Genomic DNA, 24,161 nt, shown 5'->3' with positions numbered 1-24,161 from the left:
CTGACCAGGTAGTTTTAAAATGCACTATAAGAAATTAAGTCAGTCCTTTTTCTTATTTTTTCCGATAGTATTTAAATGCCTGAAAAAATGCTAGATGTCACATTCTCATTTCATATATACCTGCTTTTAAAGAGACTGAAATAAACAGTCAGACCCTTCTGACTTTGTATGACAGATTTAAATCATTTTCATTGTTTTTAATTAATCTTTTGTAATGGAACTGGAAACACTTAAGAAATTGAGTTTGCGTAAATTCAAATAATACACTTACAAGCCTTACCACTGTTTTTATTATCCATGCATTTCCAAATAAAAAAAAATAATTTGGATATTTATGTACTTCTAGTTTGAAATCACCTTTTGAATCTAGAAGGGTTAGTTTTATACTTCTGGCAGCCTGTTTATCTGAGCCTTGCTTTGGAATAGAAAGCTTATTTGATTCTAACTAGAAATTGGAAAGATGGGGCATGTGCAATTTTCTATTAAGAAAACTGGGGTTTACTTTCAGCTTTTCTTAGATATGCTGTGTCTAGTTGCTTCTTTCACGCTTCTGCCCCTCCCCTCTTCTGTAACTTGGCAATAACAATACCTATCTCACAAGGTTAATGTAAAGGATTAATTCACTATCATACCTTATAGCAAATGGCTGTAATCTATTCAGCCAAAGCCTACAGGATAAAAATATATTCAGACTTTATTTTATTGAAGCTTTCCCACACAATGCCAAGGTATTATTGATTATTCCCTTCCCTGTTCAGTGGGAAGAAATGCAAGTTTTGCACGTGGGCCAGGAGAAGCCCCTGGGTCAGCAGGGGCTGGGACGCGGCTGCCTGCCCAGCCATCCTGCCGAGGGATTTGTGGTTGGGGCTGAATAGGAGACGACATTGCGCGCTTGTTGTCACCAGGGCTGGACCGCTCTAGGAGGAGTGTGGCCAGCAGGCTGAGGGAGGTTGCTCTGCCCATCTCCGGTAAAGGCAGAGCATCGCCCACACCAGTTTGGGGATTCAGGGGGGGCGATGAGAGTCCGTCAGTGGGCTACCAGGATGGTCGTGGCCAGGGCCCATGGCTGTGAGGAAATGGGGAGCAGAGCCTGTTAGCCTGGCTAGGATGGTGGCCACCAGCACCCGTGGGAAGGGGAGCTAGAAAAGCTCCTTCCAACCAAATACCTGTGGCTTAGTCTCAGAAGAAAACTGCAGTACATCCATCAATGTGTGCATAAAGTCATGCAAAGTATACCAAAATACTAACAAACTGTAGTTACCTTAGCTACCTTGCAGGTCATGTCTCAATTTGTGGTGTTTTCCACGTGTGTTTCTGAGAATGACATTTTCTATTAGTATCTGTAAATTGTCATACCCTTTTCAATATACAACAATATAAATAATTTAAGAATATAGTAAATATTCTAGAGCATTGTGCATGGGGCAAGTTTCTGTTGTTTACCTTCTTGGATAACAACCTGCCAGCAAACTAGTAGAGCATAATAGGTTGGCTTTCTTTAGCTGATCCCTGTTGTATTTATTATCCTAATCCAAATCTATTAAAACCATCAACAAAAGTAAGGTTCCTTTTTCCATTGCCATAAATGTTGAATGTCTTCCAGCTATTCTTATAAGCAGATTTCTCTCATAATCAGCTCATTGGCTTAAAGTTAAAGCAGATTTCTTCATTATAGTGAATGGCATGAAGTTACAAAGTTTGACTCTTTTTCTTGAACAGTTTCTTATTTTTAAGTTTAATACTGTGGGTTATTTTTCCGTCATGTTAGTCTGTCTATTTCAAATCTAAGTATCTAATGTTCAAATTTAATTACGATTGTAAGTATGCTTCCAGTGTAATGCAGTGCAAATCCCTTTCCTTTGTTCAGCTTGTTGTCTCTGTTGACTTTGCTAAGCACTTGCAATCACAGCCAGCAAGATACACATACATATCTTTCCAGTCACAAGCATCCCAAAACTTACAAGTGAAACAAGACGTGCTGGACATTCTTGAGTGATGATAAATGTATTAGCAAAATGTTAAACTACCTCCATAGAACTGTGTATCAGTTGAGATAATCAAAATAAAGGAAAACATTCTGTAAGAAAGAAACATAAAAAAAATTGGGTCTTCAAGCTTGGCAAAGAATGGTAAACACCTCTCATATTTAACATGTTTTTTATCAGCAGTGAAAAATGAATCCAGATTTCATCCGGTTCCAAGTCTTTGGAAAAAAGTTAATTGCCACATGCTCAGGAAAGTCATTTGCTTTCTTAACACCTACAGTTGGAAATTTTTTTCTCACTGAATATCCTCCATCCCTCTTAGGCCCCAAGACCTGACCTTTCTCGGTGTGCAGCACCTCCTTGGCACACGTGAGGTGTTCCAGCTCCTGCTGTTGAGCTGACGCATACATGTCATGTTCCTGGTTCACAGGCCTAAGGGAAAGCTGTACCTTCTTTATAGCGATTACCTTATATAATTGCCTTTGGCCAATTTGAAGCCAAGCAACAGATTGAAATACCGAATGTGGAATCAGAAGTAGCTCTCTGTCTGGTCAAGGAGCTTGAAGCTCTTGTTTCTGTGCATTGCCTGGTTCAATCCAGCTTAGAATAAAGTGAGTCACGTACAAGCTCCTTCAATATTGACTGATCATGGGATGCTGTGGAAGAGAGACTGCCTTCTCAGTGTTTTCCATGTTTTCTGTCTGCTTTTATACAGAGTAAACAAGAAAGCTAACTCTTGGGAATTCTGAAAGGAAAAAATCCCAGGGCAGATGAGAGGGAAGAGACTCTAAAAAGTTTGAGATGAAAACTTGATTAGACCATGAAATAGGGACTGGCTAAAAACGAAAAAGGCGAGTTGATAAGGCAGGAATTGAATGAGGTTTTCTTGACAATCGGGGATTTCAGTGGGAACTCTGAGCACTGGTGAGATGGTGGGGCTAGAGGAGATGGGTATCAACAAATGGGTTTTATGGTTCCCATGATCATCTTGCAGTGCCCCTACTGTGAGAAAAGGGATCCATAAGGAGAAACCTGGAACTGGCTACACAAAGTGTAGGAAAAAGAAAGTTAGGAGTGGGGTGAGGAGACGCAGCTTGAATAAAAGAGAGAAAAGTCCACTCTTATTAGGCCAACTGAATGCTAAAAGTAGATTCTGTCTCTGCCACACAGCCCCTGTGGGATGCAGTGAGTTTAAACTAACATTGCACAGGTGATCAGTAATTGTGTTTGTTACTCTTTGGACATGCAGTAAATTAATCCACTGTCTGATTTAAGAAATGTTCCTGAACAAGGATGAAAGTTGTGCTCTGAACATGCAAAGTGCTGTAGAGCACCTAATTAAATGGGTATCAAATTGAGGATCTAAAATGAGTGTAAATTTTTAATTAATATCTTGCTTCAGTCCTTTGTCCAGAAAGCAATCATCGTCTTTCCTCTTTAAAGTGATGTTGTGAGGAAACGTAATGTATGTACAGATGCAGAGAGTCTAGTAATCCCAATACATTTGTGTATTTGGGTCTGGAGGGAAAGAGGGAGTGCTTATTTTCATTACTAGAACAATAGGTTAGTTGCAAAAAAAGCCTGATAAGTTTGGAGACACAAACTGATAGCAGCTTTCTCAGAACTAAAACAGTTTTTGCCCTGCAGGCTGCTTTGTTTTTATTCAACTGTATCAGCAAATCTAATAAAACATACAATTTTCTTCTACAAACTTTGACTTGGTTATATCTGTTGACCTGCAACAATGCTAGTACTCTGTATGTGTGTATGTGCACTGTATATGTGAAACAATAGATTAACTGCAAAACTGTGAATTGGAAAGGAACATTACCTGGAGACAGTATTTAATTTCAGAACAGTGTGTCTTTCTACATATGTATATGTATATACGCTATATTACACTTCTGATAAACAAATCATAATGTAGTGAAATTTTTAAATGATCTTTTGCTTTCACTTCAGTGATCAAGGAGTTTATGTCAGTGATGGAAGATGATGTTATGGTTTGATTTGGACTATTAATTACTATATTGGCTGGATTCTGACTGATTAAATCTCCTGTTCCTATCCCTCACTGAAGACTTTTTCAAATGGAACAGCTCAGGCTCTATTTTGTAGAATTTAGTTCTGGGGTAATTGGGGCTTTGTTGTCAGTGGATGCTGTCTTACCTTGGTGTCTAAGTACTGGCAGAGAGAAGCAGTCCCTATATACATGTTTTCAACATATCATTTTGGCTATCTTCAGGCTTCTATATGCACAGTTGCAGTGGTTTTGGATGGCCTTATGAAGGCACAGCTGCAGAGGGAGAAGTTTTCAACTCTTGTTTCTTGAGTTCTGCTGTGGGGAACCAGTTATCTGCAATTTGGTGTTGCACTCTTTGGCTTGTTTGTTGGATCATTGCTTTGTTGGCTGTGTCACCTGGGCTTGTGTTAGATCTTGTGTTACCTTTGGCATACATTTTTGCTCCTCAGTAAGTTAAAAAGCTTTTTAAACTGAAAACCATGTTATCATAGAATTGTTTCAGTTGGAAAAGACCTTTAAGATTATCAAGTCCAACCGTCAACACTACCAAGTCTGCCACTAAACCATGTCCCTAAGTGCCACATCTACACGTCTTTTAAACACCTCCAAGGATGGTGACTCAACCACTTCCCTGGGCATCCTGTTCCAATGCTTGATAACCCTTTCAATGAAGAAATTTTTCCTAATATCCAATCTAAACCTCCCCTGGCACAACTGGAGGCCATTTCCTCTCGTCCTATCACTAGTTACTCAATAAAAGAGACCAGTACCCACTTCACTACAAACTCCTTTCAGGCAGTTACAGAGAGCAATAAGGTCTCCCCTCAGCCTCCTCTTCTCCAGACTAAACAGCCCCAGCTCCCTCAGCCGCTCCTCATAAGACTTGGCCCCTCACCAACCTGGTTGCCCTTCTCTGGACATGCTCCAGCACCCCAATGTCTTTCCTGTAGCGAGGGGCCCAAAACTGAACACAGTACTCGAGGTGCAGCCTCACCAGTGTCCATTACAGGGGAACAACCACCTCCCTGCTCCTGCTGGCCACACTATTTCTGATACAGGCCAGGATGCCGTTGGCCTTCTTGGCCACCTGGGCACACTGCTGGCTCATATTCAGCCGGCTGTCAACCAGCACCCCCAGGTCTTTCTCTGCCGGGCAGCTTTCCAGCCACTCTTCCCCAAGCCTGTAGCACTGCATGGGGTTGTTGTGACCCAGGTGGAAGACCCGGCACTTGGCCTTGTTGAACCTCATACAAATGGCCTTGGCCCATCAATCCAGCCTGTCCAGATCCCTCTGTAGAGCCTTCCTACCCTTGAGCAGATCAATAGAATATACCTGAAGTCACTGTTTCTAGTCATCATTCTGGTGTCCACATGTGAAAATACCTGTCTTACTAAAAGTCAAACATAAAAGCCAAAAAAAAAGTTGGGCATATTGGGTTGTTCATCTGTGTTCTTCAAATATAGCACCAGACTGAGGCTGGGTGAAGCTGCAGTGAATTGCTGTCTCTTGCATCTCCTGTGTGCAGCATCAGAGTTGTACACAACTTTGCTGTTGGCGCTGCTTAGCATCTTTGGTCTAGTAAGAAGTCTTTTGAATGTATAATTAAATATGTGTTGTCAAAGAGTAATGAGAAGTCCATCAGTATTAGATTAAAAGCTTAATTATATGCAAGCTAAGACCCTTGTTTTAAAGGGGAGCTGAGTTTCCAGACAAGTTTGCTCCACTGTTTTCATAACTCAGCTGGAATGTGAAAGCTGCCAGCTGCCACCAGAAGAGAAGAGAAGCAAATAGCCTGGCTGGGCTGACAAGCTGCAACAGGTCTTCCTCTGTAACATCCTCAGTCTGACAGTCTAGCAGGATTTTGGGAGGAGGGAGGCAGATACTCCATACCATGAGTCTGTGCCTAGGAAGCCTCTCTTGCTCAGCCAGGGTCAGTGACGGACAGACAATTTGACCAACATTATGAGCTACTTGTTTAAAATGGAAGCTGGCATGCACTTATACTGTGTGTGACTTCCCTTTTATGCAGAAGTCCCATTATAAAATACTTGTTATTTTATAACAAGTGACATTTTAAAGTGGTCTGTCCTGCACTCTAACATTACAGACTTACAGACCTTTTTTTTTTGTTTGGCAGTAGGGCTGGATTCTTTTGCAAAAATGTGTGTCTTCTGAAGGAATTTGGTAGAGGAAGATACTGGCTTCTGTTGGAATTTAGCATTTGTTTTTAAGCTGGCTGGCAAGTACATGGTTCACGTGTATTCGCAAACATATGTTTCACAAGTATATGTTTCGCAGTTGGTAAAGTTTATGTATTACAAATGGCTGAGAAGGAGGTGCTAATGGAGTACGGATTTCCCAGGGGAACAGTGCACTAGGACTGAGCCTTCCCACTTGTAGGAACACAGATGCTGGGCATTTGGGGTTATTTTCTCCATCCCTCAGTACTGATACTGTCATGCAGTACAAATCCAGCATTTGATGAACTATATATAGTTTTTTTAAAAAAGTCTAATCTGAAATAGGAATGATCTGAACATCATTGTGTTTTCAAATGTTTACTTAGGGAATATTACATCACCATGGTGAAATGGGTAAGCAACACCAAGGCTGTGGTGAGATGGTTAAACAGACCTCAGAATATCTCCATCCTTACAGTTTGTGAAACCACAACTGGGGCTTGCAGCAGGGTAAGTTGGATTTTTCCTAAGCTCTCTTTTCAAGGTTTCTTCCTGCATTTTGTTTTCATATTCAGAAAAAGATTTTTGGAAATCAGTTTGCAGATGCAGTAGTTACAAGCTGAAGATAATGAGTCAACAGGGAGGAAATGGATGTGAGAAAATTCCAAATCTGGTGAAATTATTTCATGCAATTAGCAACTTTGAGTGACATTTTCAGAATTACTAAGCTTTGTTCATTCATTAACTTCAGTGGAAACTGCAGTTGCTGAACATCGTGTACTTTGGATATAGCTAGCGCAGTGACAAGCTTGTCTTCCATCAGATATTTTCAGCTGTCTGGTTTTTCCTTTCTCCCCCTACAGAGTTTCATTTCAGATCTTTCTGTCTCTCACAGCTTACATATGTTTAAGGAAAAGGTGTAAAATTCTGGTAATTCCTGCAAATTCAATAGCAGAATTAAATAACTTTAGAAAAAAATAAAATTGAAAGGCAACAGGGATATTTCATTCTGAGTGTAAGCCACGCTGAAATACATTTTTCTATTTGAATCCAGCTACATCCCATCCCTTGACCCAGACTTTGGCTTCTGACACTCCTGCATTACATCTCTTCATTTTCACAGTCAATCTTGCATCTTGAATGCAGTTGGCCACTTTCCCAATTCTGAGTCATGTTCTCTTCCCAGAACCAGCTAAAAGTATAAATATTTTCTATACATGCTAATATCAGTACCAACAGATGCTCCAAAGTAGAGGGTATAATTTGGCAGTGTAAATGGTTATGAGTGATTAATGTGGGTCTAAGTTTGGCCTCTGAGTCAAAAGGCTCCCATCAGTGTCTGCAACTGAAGTCAGTCATGTTGAAGTGTTAGGGATTATTTCCAAGCTCGTCTGCTTCTTTTGCTACATAGTGCAGGTTGCTCTTCCTGGCTCAGGAACTGTGAATAAGTCTCCGAACTATGGATTAAGATTGTGAACATGGAGATTTGTTGATTGGGTTGCTTTTCACCTGGTTCCTGCAAACCTTGTGCCCTTTTATTAAGAAAGCCCATCATGAACCACTCTGAGCAGTTGCTTCTGAAAGGAAACCCTTATGTGCTCTAAAGTCACTTGGACTTGTCTGAAGTAGGTATCCAGGGAGCTGTAATCCAGAACATAATATAACAGAGAGAGACTGAGAAGTCCCACTCAGCAGATTTAAAGTGCAGCAAAGGACCTTTTTAGATGGAAGGATAGCAATGCAGTGTCACCATAGTGAGCGCAGCTCAGACCGGGCTCATGCTGGTAACCCTGGATGGTTCCTATGCTGCATCTGCTGGGATAGGTGATGCTCTTGAATTCAGTAATGGATGAAGAAAGGCCTTATTGTGAGAATTTAACTTAGTATCACACCGTTTTATTTCAACTGTAAAGTTTTTGTTGTTGTTGTTAGCATTTTGCACATGTTCTCAATTCCAAAAAGTGCTGTATAAAACCAGCTGCTGTAGTAGCTATAGATTTCTCATTTTTCAGGCCATATATGTACAGATGCTTCTATAGCTAATAAATTTTCATGACTTCAGTGTGACTGTGACAATTTACAGCAGTTGATGTATATTCTATATTTTTTCCCAACAGTATGTGCATGGTATTTGGCAGGTTTTTTTAGATGGCATGATGTGAAATATGAGTGTGACCAATAAACCACAATCATTTGCATTTATTTTTTCTCTTCACTAATGCCACACTACAACCCATTAAAGCAAGGGATTGTGATTTGAAAAGGTCTCACAATTTGAGCTTGATGCTGGCTGTTTGCCCAGTGTTGATGAAGGACCTAAAATATCCAGTTGTCAGATGATGCCTAGAGGTAAAAAACAAATAGAACTGCCTGTGTAAAGCTTCTTGATAGCTAATCAGAAAGAACTGAAAAAGGCATTCTTAGGTCCCCTGTGGTGTTCTACCAAAAACTCTGAATAAAGCAGCTGACTTTGTAATTAAATTATCATTTGTTTCAATGTAAGTGTCAATGAAGAGATGTGAAGATTGTAACACAGTAGAAAAAAACCCCACAAAATAGCTAGAGACCTTTTGCTGAATGTGGGAAATATTTTTGATCTATAGCTATTCCATAAAAGCAATTTTTTCTTTTTTAGAAATACGAAATGCAGTCAGACCTGTGGCTTCCTAAACAGGTATAGTATAAATGCTGCTTCTGGGTATATAACGTGTAATTGCTTAGTTGTCATTTTTATTTAATTATATGGTTTTTATAAGCTATTAAAATCCATTCCTTTTAAAATTGAATACTTTTTAGGATCCTAAATTAATTTAACAGCTGAGGATTATAGCAGTGTCTGTGTAAACATGCAAATGGCAGCTTGTTTCTGTGGTAGTGGGAATCCTGTCACTTAGCATCACGCAGAGGACATTTTGCGATCTAGCTGACCGGGTCAGTGGTGGAAAGAGATACGTACTTCCAGCTAGCAATTCAGCCCTTCGAACTGAGACAAGTGTCTGGGTTTCGGAGGCAATATTCCCTTCAGTTTCTGATCTCTCTGCATTCAGTTAAGTAAGCACTTACATGACCAGCTGATTAACTCCCTAACTCTTGGACGGTTAAAGATGCATCAGATGAATCCCATTCCAAGCATGTCCTATATACTGTGCTGATTTTTTTCTGATTAAAAAATAACCTCACCAAATTAAACCCAAAGGAGTTCAAAGATCTGAGGTCATACGGGCTATAATTGGAATGCATAAGAATAATATTTCTAAATTCATACCCAGAACAATATGTTGAACTAATATGTCAGCAGATGATTCCATTTTCATAGCTTCAGAAGAGCTGTCCAATAAATGGATGAAACACATTCTATTTAAAATACATTTCAGGCTTCATTTTGCAATGTGCAAATGAGAAATCATTTTAAAGAAACTATGCTTTTATAGCAAGCTGTTTAATATTTCTGTGTAAAGTTAGACATGAAGAGATGGTATCACATCAGGCTACAATTTATGTTAAGAACGTGATTCAAAATATCACTTCAATGTACTTATTTTTTCCATACAACTTTATCAAAACCAGTGCGTGTTAAGCATGTACTTGGTAATGTTTCATTGAGTCCAGGCCATGGAAACATTTGTTCTCCTCATCACTAGTAGGACTTCTTTAATTGTATGTCTGTAAAGAAACATATCCCAGAAAGTCCTGCTGCGTTAGGGATGAGACTACCAGACCTTTCATTGGGAGGGAGAGTTTTGCAAGGGCTGTAACCCGTGCTTTAGGACAAGGTTGCACAATGGTAACTACTGGTGTGAACTACATTTAGCTTTAGCCACCACATTTTTGTTAATCTTAGCAGAATATATTTAAAATCTAAGCTTTTTTCTCCGATTGTCTTATGAGCACAGCAACTACCAAAACCACGGAGACAAAAAACCTAAGCTGTTTTGTTAAGAAGTTTAATGGAAAGGGTGACAAACTAACACAATCTTACATTTATAGAACGAAGAACCAGTTTTCTCCAAGGATGGCAGTAAGTTCTTCATGACTGTCCCAGTGAAGCAGGGAGGCCGGGGCGAATTTCACCACATAGCCATGTTTATTGTTCAGGTAAGGTTTTGGTTCAGGCTATTCTTAATATCCTGGTGGTCATCTAGGACTTCTACTGAAGACACATGACCCAAGCAGAGGCTTTTGCTTCAGTAGAACCTGAACACTTGTGTTGTGGTCATTTGTCCTCTCCAGGTTGTCACTCGGTGCGGAGGGACATATTTATAACTTCTTCCAGAATAAGTGGAATTCTCTCTCTTTTCTTAGACCTCTCCTGTGGTGGCATGTAAAGTCTGTAAATGAAAAGTACTTCCAAAATACTCTCTTTGGAAGATTTCATGTTTTCTTTGTACCTCTATAGACAAGCAGAGATGTTTTCTTGTTAAACGCTTCTATCAATAATAATGTTTTCTAGCCACAGAAATTCAAGAGACCTGCAGGAACACTGATTTTACCCCGTTTATATACACTATATATGCATAAGTATAATTTTAAATGTCAATTCAGAATATTCAGAATCTGGTCTTATAATAGTAAAGGGAGGCAATACCCAAAACTTAAAATTTTGTGAAAATTAGGACTCTCTTATTACCCCTTGCAACATTTGGCTTCCATTTCCCAGGGTCATTACTTTTTCCAGAGAAGAATCTGAAAGAAGATAAATTTGCACTGTGACTTTGAAGGTCACCAGTATGAAGTTGTGATGAACTAATAAAGTAAATTATGCCCTGGAACGGAACACTCCAAGGCATCTATTTAAATCAGCAAAGCGTTAATCCAGGTACTTTAGCAGAGCCATATGACACAGGAGGGATTATCAAGGTACCCAAAACATCAAAATAGCAGACTTTGCACCAGGCAACTCTATTATCTCCCTTTATGACAGTGTTCTGGTATGAACTTTATTAAGTCTGAAATATGTTCACAGGGTACTGCAGACAGAACAAGAGCAAAAGAACTTTAATGAAAATTTAACCTGAAGAAGCAAGAACAAGATACTCACTCCCTAGAGTAAATATATCCAGAAAGAATCAGAGAAGAAAAAAGGGATCAAAGTCATGTCAAATTCTGTCTTCTACAGAAAACACTAACTCATATGACAGTCTGGTAAAGGTGTATTAATAGAGTAACCACATAAAAATTCACACCAGAGCAAAACCGTTTAGTCAATCAAATCTTATTTTGGTTTCTTTCCCAATATGAATAAGTATCTTTAAAATATGTGAAATGATAATGATGTAGATCTGGAAATTAACTTGCAACATTCCCAAGGATATTACGATCAAATTTGCCTTAAACCTGTAGGCTCTGATATTTCTCACTGCTAAAGAACCCAGGAAACTTGATCCTAATTCAAGAAAATATTTAAGCAAAAGATAAAGACCACTCCTATTCCATAAGATGATTAAATATATACCTACTTTTAAATACATTTTTTAATCCTACCAAAATAATGTTTAAAGTCAAGCTTATGATTAAGAGTTTGGTATTCTATCCCTTTTAGGCAGAATTAGAGCCCTCGGTACTGCACAGCTCCAAAAATCAAAAATACTTCTATTTTGACCACCATCACCATGACTAAACGAGTCTGAATGGTATCATCAATGACGAATTTGGCTTTAAGTATATAGCTGCTCCTGAGAGGAAGAGGAAATGTGATATCCTATGTATCAACCATTATTCATCAATAAGCAACATTCTGTGTGGTAATGGGGCTGATACAGAGCAATAAAGGACAGGAAATGTGTTTATATGATGTGTTTTACACACTGCATTAATCTGATTGTCCATTATTTCTAAAGCAAACATGGAGGCATAAAAATTATATTAACCGTTGCACATAAAGTCTTTTGTCACATCAGATGTTTGTCACACCTTGTAAGAGCCACAGTGGCATAACAGGTGCCCTGCAGAATTTAAAGCAGTCAGCAGGTCGCCGGTACCCAGATGATCACATTTTTTTCATGATGGAGCTCTGTTAATGTTGGAATTTGGCATTCAGATTCTCATTACTTCTCTATACTACTCCATACAGATATCAGCTCATTAATAGAAATCAGCCTTCAAGTGCAGGAAAGTTAAAACAGAGAACCAACGTGAACATACAGTGACAAAGCAGCAAATTTTAATGGCTCGATTTAGATTAATTTAATCATTGAGGCTTATTTGTCAATCTTACAACAAGTGCTGACAAATGATGGTCAGTCTTGGGCTGCATTTCCTTGACTGTACTTTAGAAAAGCATGTGTCAATGACATAATCAAAGCAGGTTAGCAGAAGCATCTAATTAAATCTTCTTGCAAGGGGAGGTTACTGTTTAAAAGGTTACTGTCTATCATATATTATTTACTGTCTGAATGGCTAGATGTGTGTTTTATTGTTTTCAAATGCTTTTAGTAACTTATGAAATATTTAAAAGATACTAATCTCAAAATGGGATTGAATCATGTGTTATGTATCTAAAGATTTCTTACTTAGGGTTTTGCAACTCTAGAAAATCTCTTTTTTCCAACCACAAAATAAGAATTATAAAGTAACTTTAATGGATCAAGGCAAGAACTTCCTGCAAGCTTCATAAATTATGTATTATGGCTGTAACCTTGAAGAATAACCATGTTTATTAACGCTTGGCTGGGCTTTTTATTGCTGTTTCTTGTTCGATTCTGTGATCTCAGTATTTAAATATGTCTTTCAATAGTTACAGCTTCTCTTTCTCTAGAGGAGAAATAGTCACTTATAATAAATCCTTAATTCGTATTTTAATAATTCCTGGAGACAGCACTGAATATCAGAACCTGCCCGAACAAGGGAACCCTCATCATAAACATATACACAGCACCTCGCACAACGTCCTGATTTCAGCTGGTACTTGCAATACTTGTCGTAGAGTTACTACATCATTCTTTCATTGTGGATCTGTTAGAAAACAGATCAGTTCTAAGGGACTTGTTTCTGCCTTGCCATTTCAAGACATGTCTCCTAGGTGTCCTTGAGCATTTTCTGCTTTCTAGTTACTGCTGCTGTTGCTGTAGAGCTCAGAGTTTACAAGGTACAGCTCAAAAATACAGGGATTAAAAAAAAACCTCTTTGCCTTTATGATTTTTTTGTAGGCCACAACCACTGAGGCCACTGTGATTAGGTATGGGCTGGTGCTCCGGATTCACAGGGCGCAAGGCCAGAAAGCACCATTAAATCCTCCCTCTGACCTCCTTTGTAACTCCAGCTGCTCAGTTTCACCCACTAAAGCTGAAATATAAGCTGAAGTATCACTTCTTTTCTTTACAACATTTGTCCTGAATTTGAAAACTAGGGTTTTTTATGTCCAGGCCAGGGATCATAGCCCTAGTACAGAAAAAACACTCTTCAAGTATATTCATGGTTGAAGTTTTAATCTTCAGAAGCCTAAGCAAGAATTTTACCTTTTGCACTAGGAAGCAGTCTCAGATGAGCTTCTCACTCTTCAGGTTTCAATTTCTTTAACCTGTGTCTGATGAGGAGTCTGCTGCAGCTTCCAGCCAAAGAGTTTGGTTTTGCGTGAAGGTAGATATGCAGTGCATCCTGATGCTTCCTAATTCAGTCCCTGGTGCATTGGCTGACAAAACTGCCATCACTTTCTCTGAGAGAGATTTTGAATTTCCCCTTGCAGCAGTTATTTTTTTAGGCTTGCACTAGGATTGAAAGAATTTATGGGAGAGAGCAAGGGGTGCTCCCCAACTTGTAAGCATTTGGTTCAGTTGCCAAAATTTGGAGCTACTCTTAGTCTGTCCTTATAGACCCTGGACAAAGAGAGACTTCTCCAGAGTGCCTGATGGAGCGGGGGCTTTACATAGGTTTAGGTCCTATGGACTTCTGTGTCTCAGTTTGTGCAGTGCATTCCTCGTAGAGGTTTGCCTCCTTCCTCTGATGAGGGCGGTGTTGATGTCCCGTCTTGGCACAGCATCTTTGCAGTAATCTTGGCTCAGCACAAGTGTGTGAGAAACGTGAAGAATTGGTGAGCACACTCTGGTGCAGAGTTTTGGTTACAAGGGTCTGAGTCAGATTCTCCTGCCATGCCACTGTAAAGGAAAAGAAACACTAAGAGAAACAAAATACGTGTAATGACAAGATCGTTATCTTGAAGTATATGACTTCTATTGTTTGTTGGCATGTGGGCAACTGAAAGAGAAATTGTGATGAAAACTGAGATGATTTTAATGACTTCGAAAAGTTTATATATGGGAGGGAAAGGATACTTGAAGTTCAGGCCTGTCAAAATGTGAGGTTTGTGATTTAAAGATGTTACGTTGCATATTAAAGTTTAAAAAGCTGTAATCAGTAATGACATATGCAGACAATCCTGCTAGGCAAAGAAAAATGTAACAAGGTGAAAGTTAATGTTTTCCATCTCTCTCCAGGCTAAAAGTGAACAAATCAGTGTGAGACACCTGACATCGGGAAACTGGGAAGTTATCAAAATCCTGGCATATGATGAAAATACTCAAAAGATGTAAGCACTGTTCTCTTTGTTTATGAAAATATCTGAGTTATTAAAGTGGAATCCATTTAACTGGAAATAGCATATCTAAAACTAAGCAACAATATTTCTTTCATTTTTGAGCATTACCATAAATTTTACACTCCTGAGTACATAAAGTGCAGTTGTAAGACGATTTGTCTGCCAGTGTACTACTGTGTGCGCTTTTATGCAGAGGGAAAACGAGTGTACCATGACATCAGTTGACTCACTGTATTTTTTTAAATAAATCAGCACACAATGCAGCAGTAATAACATTTTGGTGCCTTCTTTCCTGGATTCCAGGTAAGTAGTCATAGTACATTTTTAGTACTTGATAAAACCCCAGATCTTCAGTTTTCATGCTTACTTCGTTACTGCATGAGGTCTCTGGACTTAGGGGATCTGATTCAACCTCATAAATTCAAATTATATAGAGAGATTATCCAAACCCCTGATTCTTGCCCAGCTCACTCAGAGAGAAGTCTTTCCAAAGCCCATCCTAGCACTATAGTGGGAAGGAAATGCAGCACATACTTGGTGATTGTTGGGAGTACAGAACTGACACAAAACATCTGAAAGCTCCACATAACTTCAGTGGATCTTGGTTAATCCTCACATGTATCTGCACATGGCAAAAAATAAACAGATCTGTCTAATCCTGATTTTCTTTAAATGATATTTCAGCAAGGACCTTTTTGAGTCTGCAACAGTGCCTGTCATCTCCACTGGTATTGGAGAAACACCCTTTCTGACCAGTCCTTCCACGGGTTTTGAAAATATATACATAGAGAATTTCTTGCTACTTCTCTAAGGTTCAGATGAAAAAATGAGGTCTGGATGCACTCAGCCTGCAGAGAGGTGGCGGAGTGCATGTGGGTTGTCTCAGTCCTTACCCTCTTTCTGCCAATTCAAGCAGAAACTTTTTGGGGATCTCATCTGGGAAACACTAAGGACTTGTCTGGATATTCTTGCAGCAGCTCTACTAAGCCTTTTTCCACCCACGCAACCTTGTCTGTAAACCATTGCCTAGTGCTAGATTATGTCTCTAGATAGAAGAAAAAGTTGTTCTACAGCTCAAAAAGGCTTTCAGGTATCACAAGGCATATTGTAATTTATGATATAATTTCATTGTGACCTTTTTCTACTCCTTGGATTTATATTGCAAACTCTTGGAGTGAAGGAGAAACTTTCTCTTCTGTATTTGTAATATGCAGAAAGGGGTCCTGGTTGCTACTGGAGCTCCTGGGCATTACAGGAATTAAACAGAAACCATGAAATGCTGTGTTTGTCACTGGTTTAGTATGAAATCATATAGCATCTGAAATAACTGCTCTGTATACTGGGTCTAAGTTTAATCTTGGAGCTTAGGTTTATATATAAGTATTTGATCTTTATGTATATTTTTTGATCTTTATGTATATTTGGGAACTTTTAATTTTAAAAAATCTTATGACATCTCACACTTCTCTAAACACCACCCAAATCAGACAGTTTACCAAACTGAGTTTAACTTTGTTCATCTTTTGGGCACAGTTATTTCTTAAGCACTGAAGAATCCCCAAGAGGAAGACAGCTACATAGGTAAGAAGTACACGGGGCTGCGTTAACAGCTTCTTCATCCCAAGCCATAAGTGCTATGATGACGTTCTGTGAGCTTAATTGCTGCTTTGGGGCTTGGGTAATCATTTATATAGTGTAAAAATTAGTACGCTTGAGCTGTAACAAGGAAGGAATCACAGTTCTTCAAAACTAAAAATGCTGATGATACTTTACATTTTTTAAAAAATGGAAGAGATTTTAACACAAAATATTTTTACCACTTCTGTCTTCATTAGCCCTTTACAAGCATCTAAAACACTAAACCTAAATGCAAGCATGGAATATGACTGTATTATAAAAAGTAGTTAAAATCTTCTAAATAAAGATAATATTTGTGGGGTTTAATCATGCCATTTAAAGTGTATGGGCAAAGCACCCCCTCTTTACACAAACCTCAGTGCTGAAATCTGAAGTTAATGAGGCTTTTCGTGGTGTCCTGCTAACACTGTTACCGCACAGCACTGCTATTGGAACCCCAGTCCTGCTTTGGGCAGGTTTTGGATCCTGTCCACATTGCCCAGTTTACAGAACAGTAGTGCACTGAGTCATCTGAAAACAGTTTGCATCAGGCGCAAAATAAGACAGTGGTATTTTGGCAAGTTTAGGGACTGAAACAAATTTTATCACTCTGTTGAGCTATTTCTTGGTTTATTTTATTTTATTCCAATGGAAAATGTTTCTGATAATATTTTTTCTCCAGTGTATCAACAGTGGGATCATTGAATCGTCAGTGTCTCTCATGTAACTTCCTGAAAGAGGAGTGCACATACTTCAGTGCAAAGTTTAGCCCCATGAATAGGCATTTTTTACTGCACTGTAAAGGTAAGTCAAATGCACAGCATGTAATAGTACTGTGTTTGCTTCTGAATTAATGTATTCCTTTGGGAAGTGCATTAGGCTGGAGTCTAACATTTAGCTCAGTAGCAGATTACTCAAAGTTCTGTACAAAGCTTATTGCAAGACTGTAAGTAAAGATGTTCTGTGTAAAAGCTAAATAACAAATGATATCAGAAAGCTGCTCCAATCCTAACCCTTCAGTCCTAGTAAATGACATTGACTTTTAAATTTACCCTAAATAAAAATCCTTCACCAAAAAATGTGGAATTTATAGCGATAGTACTGTGGTTCATAACAGCTTCATTATATTATGTATTGGCATTGATCTTGTGCAACTCTACCTAGTTAAAAAATGAGGGCCTGCCTTCGGTAACACTGTGTCTCTATGTGTGTATACAAGCATGCATGCAGCATATCTGTACACACTCACCCACATATGTATGTGTGTATCTACCAAAAACCAGGTATGGTTTAATCCACGTAGACAGATCCTCTTTATCTATACAATCGCAATAAGTAACTTTTAGCTTTTTATTGTTAGCTGCATTCCAGTAGCACTGAATGGCACCAGTTGGGTTCAAGAGTTTCTGTATAAACAGAAAACTAGAATCATCCCACACTGAGAAATTTATAACCTACACCCAGGAGATAAACACTGATAAATAGGTAAGATTATAAAAACAGGTTCAGAAAAGCATGAGACAATCAATAATAAACTGTATAGCTAGACCTGTTGACCTTGAAACTTGCAGTATTTTGCAGACAACATCCTCCCAGTATTTTTGCTCAACTAGCATCAGATGGAAAAGAGTAGAACACAATTCATCTGAAATATACGTGAATAGCCTATTCTATTTGCATACATTTTTTCTGTTTCTTTTGCAACTGTACATTTTTTTCGCACAAAAATAAAATATCTGCCGTCTTGAGAATTGAATCTATTCAAACAAACAAACAATGAATATATATTGGCTAAAATAAGGTTGGTTTGTTGCGGGTTTTTTTGTGGAAGTGCACCTATAATACATAGCTGATGAGAAAAAAAAAAAAAACAACTGTATGGTTTATACATGGTTAAAGCTGCAGCAGAAGTTATGGAGCTAATCCTGAGACCCTTATCTGAGTAAAGACTGCACTAGTAATGAGGTCCTCATGGTTTAAGCAGAGTTTTCCCTTGTGCTTGACATAGTCCCTATGGGGAAAGTCTCAGATTCCTGCAAGAGGGAGGGTTGGTAAATTGGGAAGAGGTTTTTGCCTTGAATCAGCAATGTGCTAGGGCCCAAAACCATAGCTGCTTGTTATTGTTTTAGCAAAGTATATTCAGCCTGTAATTTTTAACGTGTTCCTTTGATACAAAAATGTAAATGTCAGTAGGAGGTTGATGTCAGTAGGAGGTTGCACAGGAAATTGCTCACAAGCTCATGACTTTCAGTGACTTTGGAGATGGCAGTTCTCTGTTTGAGCTGGTAAGACTGTAGATCATCCTCCCAGGATTAAACCTACACTCCACTGAGTTGCAACTAGTAGACTGCCCTAAGCTGCAGGTGTTGGGCAGGGATGATAAAACACTGTCATTAAGTTTTTCCTACCTCTAACGTTAATGTATAGTTGTCAGCTTGGGGTTATTCAGAGGTCTTCTCTTATGTTTCATCAGAGCTTGACAATTACAGCAGCAGCGTGGCCCCCATGTACTGCCACAGCTCTGCAAAATGCCTGTGGTGGGTTGGATATTTGACAGTATCAAAGTTGATGGCAACATCACCATAGAGCAGGTATTAAAACTCTTCTGCAGGGAACTGCTTGTAAGAGTACGACGTGAACTGCTTTGAGGAGACAGATGACACCACATCTATGTGCATACACACTCGTTTTCCCACAACAAAAAGCCTGACTGAATTGTTACAAAAGCAATTTGCCCAGAAAAATCCTTGGGGGACTCTGGACTGGTTTGATTTATACAAGTTTCAATTCTTCCACCTCTTGTTTACCCATGAGCACCTTTATTAGGATAGTTTTTCGTTCTTAGTTACCCTCAGCCAGGAGATCTGTCTCAGCGTACTGTACCAGCTGTATCCATCTCCAGAGACTCTCCTGAGTGAGGCATTATTTCTAGCCTGGTAGATGGAGGACCAGCTCTACAGCCTCTCTCTCAGTTTTGGCAAGCGGGTCCTTTACACTTACTTTCCTCACTGCTTGTGGATTTTTCCTTTAGCGCTTCATAAACACTAACAGATGTTAATCTCTTCATTCAAATAAGATACTTCACAAAGGGACTAATTGTTTTTCCCATTTTATACAGCAGGAAATAAGTTGTGTATTTAGTGCTAGTTATAGGAGGTCAATGGGAAATCCAAGTGCTATGCTTAGTACTGATGAGCTGTAACACAATGCCTGTAAAACAAGCCTGCCTTTCTCTTTTCTGATCAGCTTTTTAATCTACTGTAATCTCCCTTTTTCAAAATCTGTCATCATCCTCCCATCTTCTAGTACGACAAATAGAGCTGACCTGGAAAATGCCAATGCTTTCCCCTCCAAAAATGGTCTTACTTAAATCGGAATTCAAAGCAATATGACAAATTCAGAAGAAGGAAAAAGAGCTAGAAAAAACAAACCAAAACAAAAAGAGACAGTTGAAGAAATATCCTCTTGAAGAGCTAAGGCAGAAAGCTTTGATTTGTCAGCAATTTACCTGTAAGATTTTTGTCAATATTATCCCTTGAGGCAGAGAACGAAATTGATAAAAATCTTCAGTGGAGGCTGTCAGAGGCTGTGAATGGCATCATGCTTTTTATTTCAGGTATTTAAGTTTCCCTAGGCTCATGCCATAATTAATTGAGAGAGACAACCTCTCAGGATGACTCAAAACACATAAATTAAGCTCTGCCTCTGAACTGCTCTCAAAGGGAATCTTTTTTTTCTCCAAAAAAGAGGAGTCTTAACTCCTAATTTCAGAGGGTCCATGCCTTCATCTGCCATGGGGTCCTCAGGGGCTTCGGCTTTTCTGCGTCATCCTTCCTAGCCCAATTGCGACTACCTGCGTGTAATTTAAAGTCTTGTCTCACCAAGATAAAACTAAGTTTCCCATGCACAAATTCCATGTTAGGGGTGGGGACACAATATTTTCTTTCGCAAGTTTACACTGGGGGGGTCCTCAGAGCAGGTACAGCAATCAGCTGTACTTCTGAGTATGCTGAATGTTTGGTCACCCCAGTTTTACCTGCCATCTTGTGCATTTGCTTTTAGTTTCTTAGGGGTACAGTAAAAATATAGTATCTGACATTACCATGAAATAAGATTAGATTACGTTACACCTAGATTTAACCGTGATGCTGTTGGTCTTGCAGAGTTGGCATGCCAAAGGAGCTTCTTAAACAGATAATTAAGTGAAACGTGATAATTTTTCAAATCCTCTGTAGTTTTTTCCATAGAAAATATAAGTGAATACTATCATTAATTCACTTCCCAGTCAACCTAAAGTTACTGTTTCTGAATGACAAACTGCTATATATCAGACAGTGCCATTAAGTGCCTCTGTAATTTTTTTATTCTTCACTTACAGCTAAAACATCAAAATTATAAAAAAATGCACCTTCTGGGTGCAGGGGTCTAGACTGCTTGCTGAACAGGCAGAAGGCAGTCTCCGTTTCACACTTTGTTGGTACCTAGTCTAACTTGTGTCTTTCCCAAGAGACACCAGTGGAGTTACTGCTGTGTTTGAAGAGAAGGATGTGTATGGAGCTTCCAGGATCTGGTCTTACGTGATAACTGGTGCTCTCATTCTTTGTTACTGAAGTCCTGATTACTAACTACCCTACACTTCCTCTATTTTTTATTCTCCCCTCAAAACAGGGCCAGGCGTTCCAGTTGTTAGCGTGCACAGTACAAGTAATACTGCAAGTGAGTATTCCTTATGGAATAGGTATATTTTATTGTCGTCCTTGATTGGTTTGGGGAGTGTGGGGGAGGGGAAAGGCAGTTACAAGTAAATGAGAACTAAAAGATGGCTCATTCATATAATGTTCTATTAATTACCTTTTAGCAACATCCACATCTGCAAATGACAAGGAAAGAAGTTAATCAAATGACTAAAACTTTCCCAGGCTTTTTGGATATGTTTTATGCTAAGTGCATATCATTCATCTTCTATTTACGCTTGAGTTAATTAGATGGCAGGTTGGTCTTATCCATTTCACTTTCTATGTAAATTATGCTGCCATTACGATACACCTTCTGTATTTTTAGACATGTTTTTAAAGTTACAATCCAATTATCTTGAAGTAAGGTACAGTCCATGGACGATTGATCATAAAATCTGACCTACATACGATGAAATTAGTCATTCTCTTATATTTCTCGAACCAGAGCCACTCCGCTGACATTTTCAATGGTGACAAACCCAAGAATAAAGGCTTTTTAGGAAGGTATTCAATTTTCAGGTTTTACTCATTGTTTTCTGTATATTGACACCAAATCTGTTGCTGTTTCCTGGCTGCTTGAGGTGCTTTGTAATGGAAGAGTGTCCTTCAGCAGCAGAATTTTCCTCACTTGGGTATTTCTCTGGTGCAGTAGACGTAACAACTCTGCTACCTCCAACTCCACTGTGGCTCCACGTAGCATGAAGGTGTGGATTAAAGGAAAGGGGACATCTTTCCATTCAAAACCACTAAACCAATCCTTACGTATCCTCATTTCATGCATTAGTTTATCCCCAGAATTTTTCCCAGAATTCAACAGTCCTGAACTGTACTTGTCTGCATCCCGTTTGTCATGGGCCAGCCACTATTCAGCCGTAACAGTGGACCTAATCTTGCATGTTGAAGTAACATACTGATCAACAGTATCACACTATGAAGTGTTATGTAATGTCTGCACTTCGGCTTTTTTTTTTTTTTTAATGTCACTGTTAGTATTTGCAAAGCTTGGTGCCATAGCACACCAAGGGGAGGGAGTTTTATCCAACTTAATAACGGATAGCTACTCCTCAAAGTAAATTCATTGACTTCTGTAGAGCTGTTCAATCCTGTGAAGGTAGACTTTTGCTCTTTATTACTTGCATCTAAAATACTGTTGATAGTGAATTATTGTAAAAGAGATTTATGTACAGCATCATAGAGGAAAACAAAGCAAGTCAGGATAGAGGGATGTTGTTTGTTGTAACAAGAAGAAACCAAATAATAAGAGAGATAATTTAGCATTAATGTTTCAGTGCAAGATTAGATTATCCTCTTCAGTTCATAAAAGAATGATTAAGGATTACTTCAATTATTCCATCCTCAGACTATAATTATACCATTTTGGTTGACTGCCCAGAACAAACATTCTCCTTAGATTATCCGTTTTGGCCCTAAGTGGAGGGTTTATTGTTTAATAAAAAAATCTACATTTTGGAAGCAAGATTGGTAATTTGAGTAAAAGAGAAAAGAAAAAAAAAAAAGAAAGAACTAATTAATCATTCTTTCATGTGTAAAAGCATTGCTTCAAATCTGTCTGCAGCTTTAAACCAAACTGAAGTCTTGCTCTTGGTTGAAGTGCAGAAGACAGAGAAGGAGATCCAGTGATCAAGTAGAGCTGTGCTGGCTAAATATTGACTTGGAATATGTAGCTTGAAAAGGATGCCTGCTTGAGGCTTAGAATATTGCCCAGCAGACTAGCCTTCCCCTGCATCAGCTGCTGTGTTAGTATTTGTCAGGGATACTAGTATTCATGTTGTTCATCAGCAATTTCATTGTTAGTGCTTAATGAAAACAAAGCCTACTGAAGCCAGAAAATGAAATAGATGTATATGTTTTGAATTAAGCTGATTGTTCCGTTCCTGAATTGCAAAGCAGATGCATTATAAAAAAGTATTTACAGAAGGAATTCATTTACAAGATTTATCATTGCCCATTTGTCTCTTTTTCTTTATCTTTTTTGAGTCTTGATTTATCTCTGATGTGATGATTCTCCATACCTTTCAGCTTGCTTTTTCTTCCTATTTTCTATAGAGTTTTATATTTTGGAAAATAATGCTGTGTTGAAAGAAGCTGTTTTTAAGAAAAAGAATTCCAGGACTGAAATTAAAATGCTTCACATTGAGGATTACGGTAAATTTGGCAAAATGTTATTTTACCAAACGAAAAGCTTTCTTACAATGTTACTATTTTTCATCTGTGTAACTACCAGCCTTTAATGTTTTGCTCTTTTCTTAAAAGAACTCCCTTTACAGTTGTCACTGCCAAAAGATTTCACGGATCGAAACCAGTATGCCCTTCTATTAATAATGTAAGTATCTGTGTAGAATCAGTCAAAATAATAAAAAAGCACTTCATAGAAAACTTCTAACTCTGTAATTAGAAAATGGTTTTTTACCTTGTGTAGGAAAAGTACCTCATGGATTTGAGTTGATAAATCAAAAGGCTTGTTCTTGGGAAGATTTTGTTATAGGTGCTGTCTGGTAGAGGTGCCTGGGGTTTTTTGAGCTTGTCAAACCTAGCTCTGCTTCGTTGTACTTTTATGTACGTGAGGCACTGGCCCTTCTGATGGTGTAGCTGTGAGTAGTTCTGCAATCTTTCCTAGATCCATACTGATCCCTACCCACAGAGGATCTCATTCAGAGCATATGCTCCTTTTTATCCCTGATAGAAATGGGTAGAGCTTCTAAGAGGGGCTCAGTTAAGATGCATAAAGCAAAACTGCTTTTAGGAACACTGGAAAGAAGACAAAATTATTTTTGAGCATCAATGGCCGAAGGCATTATAGGCGTGATCCAAAGTCTGTTGATGTTTGTAGAAAACCTCTATGGGAGGAAGCAGGTATTCCCTGGCAACCTGCGCTGTTCTTTTAAAAAGAAATAGTGTGTATATTTCTTTCAGAGACAGTCAGCCTTGAAGTTGCATGTCTACAGAACGTGTAGCAGAGGAAGAGAGCAGAGTCATGAGGCGTACCTGCAGCCTACCTAGGTGATGGCCAGCTCAGGGCACCATTCGTTGCTCTCCAGCTGAGCTCAGCATGGGTCTGCCATGGGTGT

General features: G+C 38.8%; 1 protein-coding gene across 2 annotated transcripts in view; it reads left to right on the top strand.

The window, feature by feature from the left end:
• Positions 1 to 24,161, top strand: part of DPP10 (dipeptidyl peptidase like 10) — a 564,677-nt gene that overhangs the window by 519,197 nt on the left and 21,319 nt on the right. For both annotated transcript variants that reach the window (XM_052792375.1, XM_052792374.1), the window contains exons 11-19: positions 6,576 to 6,699; positions 8,825 to 8,863; positions 10,177 to 10,284; positions 14,619 to 14,710; positions 16,253 to 16,300; positions 17,019 to 17,140; positions 21,005 to 21,052; positions 23,140 to 23,238; positions 23,347 to 23,416. In XM_052792375.1, the coding sequence (XP_052648335.1) occupies positions 6,576 to 6,699; positions 8,825 to 8,863; positions 10,177 to 10,284; positions 14,619 to 14,710; positions 16,253 to 16,300; positions 17,019 to 17,140; positions 21,005 to 21,052; positions 23,140 to 23,238; positions 23,347 to 23,416 (750 nt within the window). The remainder of the gene's footprint in view (positions 1 to 6,575; positions 6,700 to 8,824; positions 8,864 to 10,176; positions 10,285 to 14,618; positions 14,711 to 16,252; positions 16,301 to 17,018; positions 17,141 to 21,004; positions 21,053 to 23,139; positions 23,239 to 23,346; positions 23,417 to 24,161) is intronic.

The sequence above is a fragment of the Harpia harpyja genome, chromosome 7, assembly GCF_026419915.1.
Source record: "Harpia harpyja isolate bHarHar1 chromosome 7, bHarHar1 primary haplotype, whole genome shotgun sequence".
Classification (NCBI taxonomy): domain Eukaryota; kingdom Metazoa; phylum Chordata; class Aves; order Accipitriformes; family Accipitridae; genus Harpia; species Harpia harpyja.
Note: the sequence above shows the minus strand (reverse complement) of the source record. Positions and strands in the feature narration are given on the sequence as shown.